The sequence below is a fragment of the Aristolochia californica genome, unplaced genomic scaffold, assembly GCF_029961685.1.
Source record: "Aristolochia californica isolate CCGP_79_NKW_82.1479 unplaced genomic scaffold, dmAriCali1.0.hap1 SCAF_2, whole genome shotgun sequence".
NCBI classification, from domain to species: domain Eukaryota; kingdom Viridiplantae; phylum Streptophyta; class Magnoliopsida; order Piperales; family Aristolochiaceae; genus Aristolochia; species Aristolochia californica.
This window is the reverse complement of record NW_027181881.1, coordinates 13,163,001-13,182,875: the sequence shown is the minus strand read 5'-3', so window position 1 is coordinate 13,182,875 and position 19,875 is coordinate 13,163,001. Positions and strand designations below refer to the sequence as shown.

The window sequence follows — 19,875 nt, the reverse complement described above, 5'->3', positions numbered from 1 at the left end:
GTAGAATAGATCAGTCTTTCAGGCCGATTCCAAGAAAATAGAAAGGCTCCGGGCTGGTTTTTTATGGACAAACGAATACGAAATCTGTTTCTTTAGTAATGTAGTGACCAGTTTGTAAATTCAAACTTGAGGGGGTAGGGCTTTTCAAAAGCTAAAATAGGTTCAAAACAATAATGCAAGCAAAGCATTTCTGAAATTCATCCCCTTTATATAAAAAACAGCCAAATCAATCACTACTTGGAAGAGGAATAGCTAAAAGGAAGAGTACACTGATATATAAGCAATGGGTAAAACACTGATATATGGCGCAAGACCTCTGTGTGTAAACAAAGACTTCTTAGTATGCCAGGTAGATAAAAGAGAAGAGATGGGTTGGAAAAAAATTAGTGATTTAATGCTTACATGCCAAGAGAGTCCAATCAATTATCTAGTAGGAAAGGAGCAAGAGATAACGGAAAACGATATAAAAAAAACAGAGGGTTACAACTCTTACAGGTATCAGCAATTTAACTAGAATACATAAATAATCACGTATCAGCATCAACAAATAATTATAACAAAGCCTTGCCATATGTATTCACACCCTACAAAACACCCTGATTGAATCATAATGGGCCAGTTCCCTATAGTGGGAAACACCCTGATGAGTCATAATGAGTCAGTTCCTGCAGATGGATTCGTGTTGTTTTCATCGCTAAATGCCCATAGCATGATTGGCTTCAGGTTGGAAGCTACTTTACAGAGGACTAGATCCACAAGATGACTAAAACTAAGTAGGGATCGTATTTGTGAGAAACAAGCTGATACTTCAAAAGGGGCTTTCTCAAGGCACAAAGACGTGATCTCCTCCAAAATAATGGTGTCAATTCTTCCCAAGTCACCAACTTAGTGCAGTAAAGAGCAACTTTTAGAAAGAAGCAGCTCGCAGTGAGTCGGCAAATAAATCTCATCATTGTTAACGTTGGTCTTGGACTTTAAGGGAAACAAGCTCACTCTCTGCTTGTTGTTGGTCTCTAAGTTTGACATAAGACGACAACCATGACCGATATCTCTCAGGCCAACACCTAATTAAAATGATGCATAAATCAATAACATTAAAATTGCAACATAAGTTATAGATTAGTAAAAGTGAAATATAGATCCTGAATCTTCAGCAACTTGGTACTCATTAAACTATCCAATCTACTTATCACTTACAACTCAAGTCTCTCACAAATTGCTCTGCGTACTGAAGAGTTTAGCCCATAAGCAATGGAATTGAACAAGCCCTGAGATAAACAACCATAATCAAGACAAGTGAATCAAAACATCAACCCAAATTTACAAAGGGGACTAAAGGAGCCTTCCGCTGATTTTATAGAAACAGAAGATAAACAAATTTATGTAGCAATTTATCTCATGGATTACACACAATTTCATAATAGTGATGGTATTACGGCCCCCAGAGAAAGATAATTTGACTCTAAGGAACAACTCAACAGTCAGGACTAGTAAAAAGTGCACGAGAATAGGAATGACAAAAGGAGCACAAGAATGAATTTTCAATAATGTACAATTTGATGTCTAATCCAGAACTTAAAATAAACAATCATAGGATCTGGTCAAAATCCAAAGATAACTGTGAAGCCAAAATCCAAGATCTCATACTAAGAGTCACAGGATCTGACCATTCAAGCAAAGGATCTACCCGCTAGTCAACAAAAGTTTTGATTACATAGAAATGTTTCTAGAGATGTTTTTTCTTTTACCCACAACAATTTTTTTCTCCAATGATAATTCTCTGCATTGAGTAAAAACAATTCATAAGTAGGTGTTCAACTTTATTGAATTTCTCTATCAAAACCTTCAAAATAGTGCCATCGTCCTTATTTTCAGAATCCTAGTTTGTATGTAATGACGATGATTTTTTGGATGCATGTGGCGGAGTTAAATACTAAATATATTTGGAATTGTCAAAACCAAAAAACTAAGAAGAATAGTAACAAAATAAAGTTTAAAAAGGAAGGTAGATTGGTGGCACAATAGGTGCTAAAAGTTGTGAAACATCAAATTGTTAGAAAATGTAATTGCTATTTAGGTTTCTAGGAAAGTATTTCTCATAGAATCATATATATCCAAGGGTGTAAGGAGAGCAGAGGGACATTAGTCTCTTTTTACTATCTATGTTTTATGTTATAGATAGTAGGAACTCATCTGTTGTTGAGGTTTTGGATCATGTTATTGGCTCTTTCTCTATTGGAATCAAATTGCGGGACAGATGGACTGGCTTATCTGGGGCCTCGCAGGTATTTACGGGCCCACCCACTACAGGGAGTGTCAGTCCTTTTGGGAAGAACTCACTGACCTCCTACCTCATTGGCCCATTCCCTAGCTTCTCGCTGGGGACTTTAATGTTATCCGTTTCTGCTGAGAAAAGTCTCCTCCTGCCACCAGAATCTCATTTTGGGAACTTAAGAAGGCAATTTATGGGCTGAAGCAGAGTCCACATGCTTAGTTTAAAAAATTCAGCCAGGTTGTGGTATCTATGGGGTTCTCGAGGAGTCATTATGATCACTCCTTTTGTGATGAAAAACTCCTCTGGAAATGTGGTGCTTTTAGTTTATGTAGATGACATTATATCATCAAGTAGTGATATTATTGGTATAGAGTATGCTAAGTCTCATTTGTCTGCACATTTCCAAACTAAAGACTTGGGACCGTTGAAATACTTTATGGGCATTGAAGTGGCGAAAAGTAAAGAAGGTGTTGTGATAACACAATGTAAGTATATCACAGATATGCTTCAAGAGTATGGTTTGTTGGGAGCCAAGCCAGTCGATACCCCAATGGAAGTGGGACATGATCTCCATCATGAGCAGAGTGATGAATTAAATGACAGAACACAATATCAGAGGTTAGTGGAAAAGTTAATTAATGCAATAATTACTAGAGCTGATATTTCTTTTGCAGTAAGTGTAGTGAGCCAGTTTATGGAACGCCCTCAAAAAGTACACTTAGAAGTTGCACAAAGAATTTTGAGATATTTGAAAGAAGCACCAAGAAAAGGTCTTTTCTTTAGACCTAACAATCATATGAAGATAGAGGCTTTCTCTGATGCAGACTATGCAGGGTCCAAATTGGATAGAAAATCAACCTTTGGATATTGTGTCTTCCTAGGAGGAAATTTGGTGTCTTTGCGAAGTAAAAAAAGAATTTCGTAGCCCGATCTAGTGCAGAAGCTAAACACAGGGCGATGACTCACACAATAAGCGAGTTGATGTGGGTTAGGTCAGTCTCACGAGAGTTGGGTTTCAACCAGGATGGGCCGATGAATATGTTTTGTGATAATCAGGTTGCGATCTTTATTGCTAGTAACTCAGTTTTCCATGAGAGGACTAAACATATAGAAGTGGATTGCCACTTCATTCGAGATGCGGTGATGAAAAATAAGGTAGTGACTCCATTTGTTCGGTCTGGAGATCAGTTGAGAGAGGTCTTTGCCAAGGCCCTTGGCAAGCGAGAATTTATATCATTCTGCAACAAGGTGGGACTCTTGGATATATATGCTTTAGCTTGATGGGAAGTATTAGAAATTAAATCAGGGGTATTTTGGTCATTTTACCACTTCAGTGGTTAATTTTCTATGTAATCTTTTTTTGCATGTTAAATTATATTAGTGGTTAAATTTTCATGTATATAGGATGTGTATTTAGGGAGATATAAAGAGATTAAGGTTTATTAAGTGTATAGGGGCATTTTTGTAATTTGTAATTCATAACACCTATTTAAGAAGTCTGTGAATTTGTGCATAGTTCCCAACGAAGCTTTTCAGGCTCTTCAAAAATTTCTTCTTCTCCTTTCTCTTTTTCTCTCAATTTTCTCCTCTTCCTTCACCCAAATTTGGATTTTTACAATATCAAAGCGGACATGTTTTTGAGACGGAGAAGGAAAAAAGAAGAAGAAGAAGAAGAAGAAGAAGTAGAAGAAGAGGAAGGAAAAGATAATTTTACTGGTTTAGATAAGTTGTGCTCTCCTCTCTCTTTGGGTTTCAGTCCTTAGAGTTTCGTTATATCCTTCTTTTGATTTATTCCTGTTTCTTGGTAGATTTTCTCCTTCCAATTTAGTTCCAAGTTCTTCTTTTTTCTGTTTTATGCTGTCATTGGTAACAGTACTCAAAGTCTCAACAACCCTGATGCAGTATACATCCAACAAATGTAGTTATCAGCATGAATCTGAGTTTTTTATCTTTGATTCCGAGTACTCTGACCACAGTGTTCTGTCTAGAGTGAAAGTACTCATAGATAGGCTCCAAGGTTCTACACAACTAGAGTTCTGATTTCATAAGTCCATGTTCTGGTTACAGCATGAAAGAGAACCAATAATATTGTTTTTTCTTATTCCACGTCTGTTCTCTCTTGGACAGTAACTATTAGTTCCTGGTTCCTGATGTTAGCTGGGTACTTAGTCTTGTATGACATTGTTTTAAGTCAGAAACATTTGCCATGAGCTACTTTAGGGGCGGCTGTCCCTTTTGCCCCCCACCTCATGATCATAGAGATGGCTGCTGCCACTTGTATCGAGTTTAATGGCTGTATGCTAGGAGTGTGCTCAGAACTTGCCGTGTGTAGTGCTACTAGGTGTACAAAGGGTTGTTTTTTGTCAAGAGTAAATTCTGCATCTGGTGTTATATGTTAGCAGTATTTGCTTAATTTCTAGAAGAGTTTGTCCCTTCTGTGTGGTCTTATTGTCCTTCTTCTGTTCTTCCTTAATCGAGTTTTGCTAGGAAAGAAATTACAGCAGCATCTTTTTTTTTTTTTTTTTTTTTATGAAATGATGCTGATTTTTATTAAGACAAGCTCAAAAGAGCAAATTACAAAGGAGGGAACCCTTCCCATACAATGAGAGATTGCTAGGAAGTTCCGAATTTTGCCAATTTATCAGCGAAAGAGTTGGCTGATCTAGGAATGAGATTCCAATTACAATGCATAGAAGATACAACGTCAGCAATACTGTCAGTGATGGGCCAGTGGTGCCAAGGGGGGAGGCTATCTTTGGAACACCAACTAATAACCGTCTTCGAGTCTCCTTCAATGATTAACTTGCCATTGAGACGATCCCTGAAGATTTGGAGGCCGAACAGTAGAGCACTAACTTCGGCAATATTAGAATCTGCAATGCCCACCACACCAGCATAAGAAAAAATGGGGTCTCCATTGTGACCTTTGAATATACCACTAGCTCCTGCTAGACTAGGACATCCAATAACACTACCATCAAAATTCAGCTTTATGCAGTCGCAAGGGGGAGGATCCCAGATAGCCATTCTAGGAGTTTTGCTAGGGCCAGACATGTGAGCGATCAAATTTCAATTTTCCCAAAGGGAAACCCCTGATAGAGTGGCAAAATCCTTCTTAGTATGAAGCCAGCTCGAGATGAGGCCGACGGCATGAGAAACCGTGTTGTCTGGGGTACTAGCTTTGGAATTGAATCTCCGGTTGTTCCGCTTGAGCCAAATGCACCATGGAACATGCGCAAGACAGGCCGAAAGAATTAACTTGCCCAGCCGAGGAAGGAGAATCCCTCGAACCATCTCAAACGTGCCAAAGAGGTCCTGATGTAGCCCCAGTTGGAGCCCGATTTTTTGAAATATCTTCATCCATACTTGCCACGAAAATCGACAGTGTAAGAAGACATGTTGGACTATCTCTTCACACTCACCGCAAAAGGGACAAGAAAGATCGGGGGAAGTGAAACCTCTTCTATGGAGGTTGTCCGAAGTAAGAATCTACTCTCTGATGGCTGATCACACGGAGAACTTGATTTTGCTTGGCGCTGAGAGTTTCCAAACCAGATTTGCCTTGTGCTCATGAGGACTATAGTCTTGCTTTCTGATATGAGAGTAAGCCAAAGTGATAGTGAATTGGCCATTATTACTGGGCTTCCAAATCAGCTTATCAACTAAGTACTCCTAAATAATAGTCCTGCTGAGTTTAGTAAGGAGAGAACAAAAAGCCAACAATTCCTCATCATTTAATCCCCGACGAAACGGAAGACTCCATGAGTGATCACTCCATGAATTAGCCACAGAGCAAGAGAGGTTGTTTGCCACCCTATACAACCCCGGAAAGTCCTATGAGAGAGATCGGGGGGCCACAACATTCGTCCGACCAGAAGAGAAGGGTCCTTCCGTTGCCCGTGTGAAATGCGGTAGCATCTCTGAATACTGGAAGGAGCTTGAAAACTGATTTCCATATCGGGGATAGGAGGCGAGCAGCACCACCCTCTCTCCACCATGCACCCGAAAATTGAAGGTAAAATTTCACCATATTCTTCCATAAACTATTGTGCTTGTTGTTGAAATTCTAAATCCATTTGAGCATAAGAGCTGTGTTCATTTCTTTTGTAGGCCAGATGCCCAATCCTTCCCTATTATGGGGCATACAAATATCCTTCCAACTAACCAGATGGTATCTGAATGTATCTTTTGAACCCCTCCACAGAAATCGTCGATAGATGGCATCAATTTTGGAGCAAATGGAGGTCGGACAGTGCATGAATGATAACAGATAATTTGGAAGCCCCGCCAGACAAGACTTGAGGAGAGTGAGACGCCCCGTTGTTGATAAGAGTTTACTCCTCCAAGTGGCTAGCCTCTTTTCAAATTTCTCAATGAGGGAGGACCATAGTGACGCCGAAGGCCGAGAATCAAAAAGTGGGAGCCCAAGATACGTAGCTATCATATTTCCCACAAAACATCCCAGAGAGTCCGCCATATTCCAAAGCTTAGCTAGATCAATATGATAGCCAAGGAGAGTGGTTTTTCTCCAGTTTATGCTCTGACCAGAAGCCAATTCAAATAATCCCAGCACGACACGCACTTTTTTTATCTTATCCATAGTACCAACCCCGAAGCAAATAGTATTATCTACAAACTGGAGAATCGGAATAACAAATGTTGTGCAATCAGTCGTGGGTAGGAGCCATCCCATGTTCTTAGCCGAGTAGATTAAGGAGGATAGGTATTCTGCCACCATGTTGAAGAGCAAGGGGAGAGGGGGTCTCCCTGTCTGATTCCCCTAGTTCCCATAAAATGCCCGCAAATTGTGTCATTGAGAAGGACGGAGTAGCTTGCAGAGGAGATGCAGCTTTGGATCCAGAAGCACCATGTTTCTCCGAATCCCATCTTCCCCAGGAGGGTGTCCAGAAACTTCCAGTTAACTCTGTCAAATGCCTTTTCGAAGTCAAGCTTGAGGATGAATCTGGGGAGCTTTCGGACCTTGAAGTGATGACTAAGTTCATAAATTACTGCAGCATCTTGCATGCCTTTTACTGCTTCTTGTCACCGAGTTTTATTAAAAAGAGGTATTTCGGTCTCTTATTCTTGGTGCCAAAAGCATACATCTCTACTCCTTAATTGTCAGAGTTTCGTTCTTTTTTGGTTTTTAATATGGAAAGGGGTCTTTGTTTCAACTGGAACTGTTGACTACAACATATCTGCTGTCTTTGTTGTTTCTTGCTGTCAATGACTGTTGAGATCTCCTCTTGGCGCTGAAGCAACTGATAAACGATGATCGCCCAAAAGCACAATGAAGAATTCTTTAATTTTATTCAAGAAAAACACATTTTATTAAGCCCAAGAGGGACAAAAAGGCTTAGGAGGGGAGGGGAGGGGCCTTATAACAAGGGATTGAAGAACAACCCCCTCTTTGGCCAAGGAATCAGCAAAACAATTAGCTGACCTAGGGACATGAGACAAAAAACAAATAGATGAACTAGGTCCTGAATCTCAATAAAACAAGACCAAAGACGCCAAAGAGGGTCTTTTTTCTGCAAGCACCAACTAATGACAACAGCTGAATCACCCTCGAGAGCCAACGAGCCCTGGAAGCGATCTCTGAATATCCTCAATCCATGCTTTAGTGCGTGGAGTTCAGCCGCCATAGAGGCAATCACGCTGAGGGGGGCAGCCTAGGAAGTGAGCACGACACTGGAAGAGTTGCAGAAAACACCTCCGAAGCCGGGGCACCCAGGGTCACCCCAGGAAGAGCCATCAAAATTGAGTTTGATAAGACCTTCACCGGGAGGCAGCAACTTGACCACAAGGGATTGGTTAGGGACAGAGAGCCCAGCAACGGAGGACAAGATGCTTCTCAAGAACTGTAGCTGAAGGCATAAAGGGTATGAAGCCAATATAGATGCATGCCAAAGTTCGGTTAGAAATGATTGAACATGGAGTACTCTTGTTCTAGAAAAATTGTCTGATTCCTCTTGAACCAAAGACTCGAAGGACTGGGCAAAACAAGCTTTCATTGATGATCTTCCCAAGGCATGGAAGGGTGGTGGCCAAACAGAGATCCATCAAGCTAGAGGAGCTAAGGGAACAAACTGGTATCTCGAAAGATTGAAGAAGAAGCACCAAATGTGCCAGGAGGAGGGGCAATGAACAAGCAAGTGATCAACACTCTTGTCGGACTACCCATGTAGCTTACAAGAAAGGGAGGCCAGACACCACAAGTTGTCTCTGGGGAGGATCTTACTATGAAGAGCACTCCAAACAAAGAATTCCGTCTTGTAGAGGCCAAATAGGTCCAAGCACGGCTAGCTCTAGCAGTGGCAGAGGATGGCTCGAGCAGATGGGCGGCATGGAGAGAGTAACAGGATGAGACCGAGGCAGTGCACCAAATGAGCTTATCATCCTGTGAGCGCTTAAGGTACAAGCTTTACAACGCCTTGAGTAGGCTGCTAATCTCAATAGTTTCAAGGTCATTTAATATTGTTTTTTTAAATGATGCTGAATTATATTAAAAGGCTCAGAAGAGCAATTCCCATACAATGAGAGATTGTTGGGAGGTTCCAAATTTAGCCAATCTATTAGCCAAGGAGATGGCTGATCTAGGAAGGTCATTTAATAGTGTTCAAAAGATGGTAGCCCAATCACTGTTTTGCAGACTTCTGCTCCCAATGAGCATATCTGGTTAACTGCCACCTAGAAGATGTGGGAAATTCTTTAATTTGTTTGTCCTCATCAAGTTTCCAACTTCTAGTCTTTAATTATTCTCCCGGTTGTGTTCCGTTTTTGGCGAAATTTAATCTTCTCTTACAGTTGCTGCCAATTTCAGAATCTACTTGCTATAATTCATTTGTCCTTATCAGGTGGTTGTCTTATTTATTCTCTTGTTTAGTTGGTAGCAGGTCACAGCAGCTGCCTGTTTCCTTTGCCACCTAGTTTTGTAAAAGCAGGTCTCATAGTTTTGTCCTGCTTCAGTCTTTGATAGGCTGTAGTTTAATATGAAAGAGTCTTCTGAATTTTCCTATACTCCACTTCAGCTAGCAGCATATCTCTATGAATTTTTGTCTCGACTCAAAAGAGGCCAAAATTTGGAGGATTCTTGCAGTTGTGATTGATGCAGGAATTTGAGCTATTAAAGAAAAAGCAAAGAGAGAAATAGAGGATAGTTGAGGAAAGTTGGTGCACTCAAATAGTTTTGGGCTGATGAAACTTGGAATAACTTACTCATTTTTTTTTTTTTTTTTTTTTTTTTTTTTTGCTCTCCCTGTCTACACCTGCAGTAGGGTGAAGGGTCTAATTAATGATTTGTCTGACAGTAGGCTGTAAAACCTCTATGAGTATCTTTAATTGGTTATGTTCTTTTAATCACTTTGGAGCAATGTCCACACACATTACCCATGGAAGCCCTTTGTGGCATGCCTCTGAAGATTTGAAGCGTGTACAAATGCTTTTGTTGTTGTAGGAGTATGTCTAACTAGAGTCAATGAGCATGGCCTTCTTCTTTAGCTTGGGTTTTTGTCACTGGAAGGGGTTGTGGTAAGTAAAGAAATCATCAAGGGGTTGAGTTTTTACGTCAATGCTTGGTAGATGTCGATTCACTTGTATGCTGGGAGTATAGGATTTCTTATTTAGCTAGGAGTGATGATTCTTCTCTCATATATAATTATTGGCAAGTTGGATCTCTTGGTGTCATGGATCTCCAAGTTGAGGGAGAAGAGGAGAAGTACAGAGGAAGGAGGTATTTGCAAGAACCTACAATGAAGTGTTCCTAGAGGTGGTGACTTTTTTTATCAATGCTGGTGACCAAAGTCAAATTTTCTCAAGACATCCAAGGGGGAGAATGAAAGATGCAGATTTTGAGAAGTGGCCAGTGCAAACTGAAGCTGAAATTTTGACAGCCCATTGCTTTATTAAAGACATTGAAGACCTAATTATTGAAAATTTTACGATTTTTTATTTTGATATGCTATGTAACAAGTTGAAATAAAAAAATCTAGCTTGAGGAGGAGTGTTAGAAAAATAATTTCTATTTATTTAGGTTTCTAGGAAGATATTTTCTCATAGAATATTTCCAAGGGTGTAAGGGGAGTAGGGACATGAGCGTCTTTTTATCATTGTTTTATATTACAAATAATAGTAGAGAAGAGGGAACCTTAATTATCCTCTTCTAAAATTCAATGAGAAAAATTAATTTTCCTGCTCTCTCTTCTCCCACATTACCTCTCTCTTTTTTTGTAACTTCATGAAATTTCACATAAATAATAGGAAATAGGATGTCACCTGTCATCCAAACATTTTTTTCCAAACATTAATAAGAAAGAAGCTTTCATTTCCACTTATAAACAAATTAACATTAGAAAATTTGATACCATTAGAGCAGCCATTCCCACATCAAGAAAAGAGAGCCAAAATATCTCGTGGCCTGGCTCGACAAAATCATGGATCCGATTGATTGTACCAAATGCCCAAGATCCAATCAAAATTAAGGGATAGTAGCCCCACCGATTCAATGCCTGTAAAGCATCAACACAATTATTAGAAAAAAAATACAAATTGAAAAGGATGAACATATAGAATGATTCATGTTTGAGCTATGCTCAAACATCAGATAAAAGAATTTTTGTTCCATGATTGCGTACTCGAGAGGATTGAAAATCAATTCAGACAAGTCATGAGAAAGAAACAATCATAACTACCAGAATAATAGGAAATGAAAATAGTTCACGTAGTGACAAAATGTCATTGTAAACATAAAACAATAAAGAAATTGATAGGAATCATTTAAGGAACTTCTGAAATGCCAAAAGAAACAGAGAGAAAATGATTTAAGAACTTTAATATCCAAAAAAAATTAATAAATATTATAATAAATAATTTCAATGTCTAATTACTAATCAATTCTTATTTTTGTCAGAAAAGTTTGTAAGTTGCAAGGGTATTTTGGGTATTTTATATACTTGATTTTCTCCTTTAGGGTTGAGAGAGTATTCATCTATTTATGATGTACATTGGGTTCAATTTTCAGGTTTATATGATGCATATACTAGGAGATAATTGAGTCTAGAGGGGCCTTTATTTCATTGTACTAAGTTTTCACTTAAGTGACCTATTTAATAAAGGATGAGGTTGAATTTTGACTTCAGAGAAGAGTGCAGCACACTATAGCACTTATGTATTCTCTTCTTCCTCTTCTCCCTTTCTGCTTTCTTCTCTATTTTATCTCTTCTACTTAATTTTACAAGGTATCAGAGCCAAAGATCCATCTAAAGTGAAGTTCTAGTTAAGTTTTCCTCCCCTTCTCAGCCTGCATTCACTCCTAGAAGGGAGTTTCTCCAAATCTTTGTTGATTGGAGTTAAAGGTTAGATCGTTTTTACTTATTTCAAATCAGAACCCTAGGATTAATGGCTTGTGCTGCCTATTGAGAAGGTTGTTGTGGTTGCCTCCCTATTTCTGTGTCTGTGCAAACTCCCTGACAAGTACTTGGAACTGTGTTATCTCCTTTTTTGCACGGAATTGTGTGATTTGAAGTGATTTAATGCTTTTACAGCCTCTATTGTGCCTTGCTATAGTGTTGGGGAGTTGATGCCAAAAATTTATCAATTCAGTGTGGGCCCCACATAATTTGTGCAGGGAATTTGGTATGTTTTTGTATGATTCTCGTTGGAATTGTCAGGCTGAATTACAGTTTCTCAAATTATTTGAAGTATTTTAAGAAGCTATATCTGATTTGAGAAAAATTATTTCTTTGGTAAAAGATAGTATGCATTCGGAAGAGAAGGATGTGATTATCATTAACACTAAAAAGTTGGGTGGCTCAAATTATTTGAGTTGGGCCAGATTTGTCAAAATTTACTTAAACGTCAAGAGAAGCAAATTATTTGGGAGAAGACCTTCCCCAACCACTTGAGATAATTGGGAGGCTGAAGATAGTCAGGTTATGACCTGACTGCTCAATACTATAAAACTAAGGTTTAAAAGAGGTCATGAATCATAAGACTTTAAAACTAATTTAGATTTTTTATATGCTCAAGAGAGCAACCTATCCAGAGTATATCAGCTTTATACTCAGTTTTTTGCCTTAAAAAGGGGAGATAGATCTTTGATAGATTACTTTGGTGAGTGTCATGATCCTTCTCCTGCGAATTTTGGCTTTGTTTTGCCAGTTCTAGTGGGAAACATTCCTACCCAAAGTTCTACTCCGACGTTACCGAATCCAGTGCAAGTATATCAACATAGAAAGACTCCAATACAGCCACTGAAGGGCCCTTTCCTTCATCCCTACCAACACCCTCTTTATTCAAGGCTCTTGAGGTAAGTGATTCGGACCTTCCCATTGCTCTTCAAAAGGATTTTCGATCTTCTACTCAACAGTCATTCTCCCACCATGTAACTTTTGATTCTTTGTATCCTTCTTTCAAGTCCTTTGCCTTGCCCTTGTCATCTTATTCCATGCCTAGTTCGGTGCAGAATGCTTTGGCCTCATCTACTTGGAATAAGGCCATGGATGAGGAGATGGAGCATTAATTGCTAGAGGTACCTACACATTTATGTAATCCATAGACATTGCTATTGTTGGCTGCCATTAGGTTTGCACTATTAGCTACAATGTCGATAGGTCTATCAAAAGGTATAAAGCAAGGTCGGTGGCTAAGGGTTATACTTGGACCTGTAGAGTTGATATTTTTGAAAACTTTTCTCCAGTGGCCAAATAAGAGAAAAGAAGTGTAGAATTAACATAGAAAAAAAGAGAAAAAATAAGAGAAAAGAAAGAAAGAACTTGGTGAAGTACTCACTTGTTTAGCAGAGAGAGTTTTGAGTTAGGGGTGAAACACAATCCCTAGTCAGGTTTAAAATTCACTTCAGTAAAAAAAGTTACAAAAAGACAGTAATGCCCTTCTCGCTTGTTACATATTCCACATCACTTCTAATTTAATAAAAACAGCATAAAACTCAGCAAGAGTAAGCTACATCATATTTATTCTCTAATGTAAAAAGAACAAAATACCCTTCACAGATAATAAATTATTCAACAAGTTCCATAGATATCCTAATTTTTGTGGTAGTGAAGAAAAGCTGGACTCTCTTTCAATTAGATATCAAAATGTCTTCTTATATAAAAAGTTACATGGGGAGGTGTACGTGGAGGGTATGTTGCTCAAGGAGAGACTGGGAAGGTTTGCAAACTAAAGAAGCAATTTATGGCTCAAATGAAAGCCGAAGTACTTGGTTCAATAAATTCAACAGTGATCATGTCCTTTGGTTTCTCAAAGAAGTCTTTACAACTAGTCCTAGTTTGTTATGAAGAGATTATTAGGGGTTATAGTCTTGATAGTATATGTTAATGACATTGTTCTATCAAGAAGTGAAGCAAAAAGGTTTATATTCTTTGTATGCTTCTAATTATATTAAGCAATAAAGCATCAGAAATCCGAACCATTTAAAAAAAAAGGATGTGCATGTCAATAGGAAAGTTGCCGAAAACACTGATAATTCATATGGTTCACATATTTTTGGAACTGACATGGCAGGCCAAAAATGAATGAACTTTACATTTCTCTGTGAATAAAAATATAAATTAAAACTATATAAAGAAGTTATTAACAAATCGCACCTTCATGTCTGCCCTTGCATCAAATTGATATGACCTATCTGACATGCCAACTGCCATCTGAAAGTTCCATATAGTCCAATCAGGAAGTATTTTATGTTGTGAATTTATCATAGCATCTAACCTTATATTGACTTAAAGACATTGTCAAAGTAACATTTGTAATAGAGAGGGTCAACATACACGAGTGGCATTATTTATCATACGGATCACTTGGAAATATGTAACTCCATTGAAAAGTATTGCCCCCCATAGTGGAGCATAAAATGTCATAAAATGAATTACCTGCAGTCATAGATACATTACTTCAGGATAAGAAATGATAACAAAACCAGTACACAGAGAGCAAAGACAGACTAAAGAAATATGCTTCGATTTTTTAAAAATTTATAAAGCTCCATTTCAGAATACGATTAGATGTCAAATTCCAAAAAATATTTCTACAAATATGGGAAAACATAGCAAGAGCTAACAATCACACTTATAGGTATAGTTCTTATTACAGGTACGATCAAGTCTAGTACAAAAGACTTCACAAACTTTTACAGGGTATGAAATTTGTTTCAAATACACAGAAGAGTTCTAAAAATTGCAAACAAGAAATAAGTAGGAGAAACTCAAGATCAATTGGTATCTCCGTATGTGAGTGGCTGAAACCATCTATAGGAAATTGCGTATTCTTAGCCTTCTATTTTGGAAGCCTTAGGAAAAACTCAAGATCAATTGGTATCTCCGTATGTGAGTGGCTGAAACCATCTATAGGAAATTGGGTAATCTTACCCTTCTATTTTGGAAGCCTTCACCAAAGTTTAATATACTGAATAACATAAAAAAAGGCCTCTTCTTTTAATGCACCAAATTTCACTAACACCTGAACACACACCTCCAACTGAAATTTCTGACAACAGATCCGTTCAACCTGCCAAAGACAATCTAAACGATCCATATAGAAAGGAAAGTAAGCTGCTCATACTAGAAAATATGCCCTTTGAATGGCCTAGCAGAGTCATCTGGACGGACATCCCTCACCCAACTAGACAGAAGAGAGAAGAGGCATATTTAGAGCCCGTTCGCCCAAGCAATCAAACTGCAAGCTGGATGAATGCAGAAAAAGAAAAAGAGGAAAACAAGATTATGTTAAGAAGGCCAACTGGACTACCCCTGTCCCACTAGACTGCATTCGTCCAACCAAACATGAGAGAGAAAAGTTTCTATATGTATTAATTCATACAGTCACCTGGCTAGCCAAAAGAAAATCAAGGAGGCTACCAATGAAGGCTGACTAATCGGACATAAACTACCTGACCAAAGATGAAAGAGAAAATATACTGAAGTGCTCGTTGGGTAGTTCGTCCGAATGACCAAGCCAATGAAGCCAAACATCCAAAAAAAGAAGAAAAAGGCGTTTATGAAAACCGTCCGACCAGTCCATAGCCATCTTAACAACTCAAGCTTGGCAAGGTAAGATCGTCTTCATCTCAAATTGTTAGAGAGAAGCTTGTGAGGCCAAGAAGAGAAGGTCATTTAGCCTTATTAGTTACTGTTATGAGTCATTAGTCCTTATGTAGGCAAGCGTCGTTGAAAATCTCTATGCAAGTCTAGGCCAGGTATGCCTAGTGAGTTATTGCTGCAAATCCTAGTGTGGATCTTAGCTTGTGTAGCCTAGTGAGCTATTGGAAATTTCTTTTTGAGGGTCTAGGTTGGATAACTTAGTTTGCTGTTGTAAATCTAAGTGAAAGCGAGCTTATGCAAGTTGGATGTTATTACCAATAAGTGGCATTAGTCCCTATGTAGGCAGCATGTAATTGGCCTTAGAGGCAATTTACTGTAAGTGCGGCAAGGCAACCCAAACATAATAATTGAACACCAAGGTGCAAAATACTTTCAGACTGGATTAACAAATCTCTTTTGCACAATCTGCATATTTCAGTGTGTTAATAGTGTGATGATACTGATCATCCGCAAGTGATATTGTAGATGTTAAGCATCTAGCCAATACTACCCAAAAGACCGGCCTGCTAGGAGCGGAAGACATAGGTACTTAACCCAGGACCATAACATCACACTCCACCTTCGCGAGCCGACGACCACGGCGGCGCAACGACACTGGCCCAACCGCGATAGTACCTAGACGCGACCTACTAGTATTTTAATCCAGCCTTTGCGCCCACGCAACAACACTGGCCCGACCCAGGGCTTATCACAAGGACCTACCAGTATTTTAATCTGGCCTTTGCGCGTCCCGAGACTCGGACTCGCTACGTGGGAGCCCGCTCTGATACCAAATGTTAAGCACCTAGCCAATACTACCCAAAAGATTGGCCTGTTAGGAGCGGAAGACATAGGTACTTAACCCAGGACCATAACAGTAGAACCATGATAGTTTGAGGGTTGAGGTGCGATGAGCAAGTGACGAGAGGAAAGGAACCCCTTCAGGGTCTCTCGCCGCCATGGTGAGAAGGAAGGGGGCGCTCCCCAGTAGTTCTCGACTGCGAAGGGGTGCCCACCTCCCCTTTGTTCCAACCACCCCCAGACTGTCACTTCCGTGGTGCAGATGTGGCTACCGCAGTGGCGCAGATGGGGCACGACGGCAAAGGAACATCATCGGTGACGGAGGAGAGTGGTTGGTGGATGACGGCTAGAAATAGAAAAGCAGAAAAGAAGGAGAAGAGAAGATCTTCGATGACCTAGTGGAATTTCAGAAGCACCGAACTTTCGCTGGATTTGAAATTAGAAAGGCCCGGAATTGTTTTGAGAATCACAATTAGGAACGGGATGAGAAGATCTATTATCTCAATCCCGATGGCTGCGATCCCGGATTTTGTTCGATGCCTCAATGACATTGCAAATGCGACCTTGCTGGGACTGCAAAGATTAAAGTCGGGGAGATCTCCTTCTCCTTCTCGTTGTTCCGGAAGAAAGGGATTCAAGAGTGCAAGATCGTGCAAAGCAAAGGTAATCTCATCATGGCACGAATTTATCTCCCAGAGGCCTCTAGTTCTTCTTTCAATTGGGATACATTGCGGGACAGCATCCTCGCCATCGCACAAGAAAGTGATGATTCTCTGCCGACGGCAAAGAATCACCCCCATTGGACCCCCTAAGAAATTGCGATGAACACTCCCTCCCTTCCCCCCCCCCCCCTTATAAAATCCCCCAACCCACTCCACAAAACTACACCATTCAGGCATGAATGCTCTGCGGTCAACAATAGTCGTGGAGGCTTGATTGAAAGGATGGAAGGGAGAGGACATGGCATCATGGTTTCACGATAGACTCCAAACTGAATACATGCCAAAAATTTCAATGCTGAATCCCCGGAAAGGGTTGGTTTTTCTCTAATCAAATGTGGAAATGGATGCTGCTCTCTCAACCACGATTCTGGAACAAGACCAGATACTCTCAATCTCGGAATGGTTGGATACCTCGATCTGCTGCCCCCTTGGACAATGGATTTCGATAAGGGGATTGCGGACAGAGCTATGGTCGGACGATGTGTTTAATAGAATCGTGCACTCCTTCGGAACACCAATACGATGGGGCGAGGACACGGCGGAGAGAAGAACGATGGACGTGGCCATGGCTTTCATCGCTCTAACCTCGTGATGGATTGATCCTTTTTTTCTGAAGATCGTTTTCAGAGAGGATTGCATTTGGATTAAGTGTCTTTCGGTGAGTTGTGTACGATGAGCTCGCCGGAGAGACCTCGGCGCCGAAGGGATGCTCTTCCTTCGGGTTCACTGGCCCGTCCCCGAACTGAGCCATTGCCCAACCAAATCAGCTCGGCCAACTCAGCACCCTTGGGACTGCCTCGGACGAGTCAACCTATTGGGGAGAGTGGTGGGCGGGGAAGGAGCCTTTCCAAAGCTCGTTCAGAAATCTTTTTCTTCTCTCTTTGCGGCAAGAGATTTCGGTGGCCGAGGATTTCAAGGGCGGTGGTTGGAGCTTCCACCCCTAAGGGGTCTGTCAGATACAGAGGTCTTGGAGGCATGTCGGCAGATGGAATCTATTCAATCTTTTCATTTGCAGTCTACCTTGTTGGATAAGCTCATTTGGTGGTCTGATAAGAGCAGTGTCTTTTTTGTGACATCCGCTTACGGATACAACAAAGGTTGGCACTTAAATCAAGTGGAGCATGAGGTAAATTTCTCATGGCGCCTTTGCGCCCCACCCAAAGTGAAATTCTTCAAGTGGAGTGCATGCCTCAATAAAATCCTCATAGCAAACGTGCTTAGATGGAGAGGCCACCCCTCTATTGATCCCCTGTGTCCATTCTGCAATACAGAGGAAGAAACAACCAACCATATCCTCCTTCAATACTCCTTCTCATGTGTTGAATTTAGGACCCCATGCTTGAAACCTCGAGCAAGATGAGAGAGAAAGAAGAAAAGGGAGAGAGAAGAGAAAAAAAGCAAAGAGAGAGAGAGAGAGCTCGGGTAGAGAGGAGAGAAGAGAAAAGAGATTTTAGACTAGAGAGAGATTCTTCCATGAGTTGAGAAGAGGAGAGCTTGATTGAATCCTTCAACAAAACCCCTATTTATACTATTTCCATTACATATTTAGGGAAACTCCTTAATCAATTAGGATCCCTAATATCCCTAATTACATCAATCATGATTAACTAAATTATATCAATCAAGGGAAGATAAATCAATTACATTAATCAAGGAAGATTGTCAAATCTTCCAACTCATGTGATGAGGATTCTAGCTCGTGTGATGACTCATCATGCCACCTCATGCGGTGACTAATCATGCCAGTTCGTGTGGTCATGGGTGGGTTTGGTCCCACCTTATAACACTCCCTCTCAAGTTGGGGATGAGAAAACATCATAAATGCCCAGCTTGTTGCGAATAGTGGACAAGATCTTATGAGTGATTAGTTTGGTGAGAATGTCTGCAACTTGCCCTTGTGAGGAGATATGTTTGAGAGACAATATGCCGGCTTGGGATTTTTCTCGTATAAAATGGTAGTCTACCTCAATGTGCTTTGTTCTCTCATGGAAGACCGGATTTGAGGTGATATGTATTGCCGCCTGATTATCGCAATGTAGATCCATATGAGCTTCTTTATAGAATCCCAGTTCAGTGAGAAGGGATTTGATCCATAGAAGCTCACTAACTATGTGTGCTATGACCCTGTATTCTGCTTCTACACTGGACCTTACAACTACATTCTGCTTCTTGCTTCTCCATGTAACCAAATTCCCTCTAACCATTGTACAATATCCTGAAGTAGATTTTCTGACATCCGGGGATCCGGCCCAGTCTGCATCTAAGAACCCTTCTATGATGAAGTGACCATTGTTCTTATAGAGAAGCCCTCTTCCTGAAGCTCCTTTCAAATATCGCAATATTCTTTCTAGTGCTTGCCCATGAATAAGTTGTGGTTTGTGCATGTATTGACTCACCACACTTACTGCATATGATATATTTGGCCTTGTTACACAGAAAAATGAGTTTCCCCACAAATCTTTGATATTTTCCTATATCTACATCTTCTCCAGTGCCTACAGATAATTTTGTAATTGAATCCATATGGGTGTTTGCTAGTCTACACCCCATCATTCTTGTCTCCTCCAATAGATCAAGGACATACTTTCTTTGAGATAGTATAATCTCATGTTTGGACTGTAGTACTTCAATAACCAGAAAGTATTTAGTCCAAGATCTTTTGTCTTTAATTCTTCACATATCTTTTCCTTGGTTTCCTGAATGCCCTCGAGATCACTGCCGATTAAAACAATATCATCAACATATATAGCCAAAATCACTTTCCCTTTAGGTGTGTCTTTGAGAAACACAGAATGATCTATGGAACATCTGTGAAATCCGACCCGTATCAGTGCTTGGCTAAATTTATCAAACCATGCACGAGGAGACTGTTTTATACCATAAAGGGATTTCTTCAATCGACATACCGACTCCCCCTCAACCACAAATCCAAGTGGTTGTTGCATATAAATTTCTTCCTTTATATCCCCATTGAGGAAAGCAT

The 19,875-nt window shown here is 40.0% G+C and overlaps 1 protein-coding gene across 1 annotated transcript in view; it reads right to left on the bottom strand.

The window, feature by feature from the left end:
- Positions 1-299: 299 nt before the first annotated feature.
- The window catches only part of LOC137956161 (G-protein coupled receptor 1), a 43,578-nt gene continuing 24,002 nt past the window's right edge, over positions 300-19,875 (bottom strand). Inside the window, exons 5-9 of the mRNA XM_068803528.1 lie at positions 14,062-14,163; positions 13,882-13,938; positions 10,639-10,782; positions 1,198-1,268; positions 300-1,064 (exon numbers count right to left, since the gene is read on the bottom strand). Of these exons, the coding sequence (XP_068659629.1) occupies positions 956-1,064; positions 1,198-1,268; positions 10,639-10,782; positions 13,882-13,938; positions 14,062-14,163 (483 nt within the window). The 3' untranslated portion in view covers positions 300-955. The remainder of the gene's footprint in view (positions 1,065-1,197; positions 1,269-10,638; positions 10,783-13,881; positions 13,939-14,061; positions 14,164-19,875) is intronic.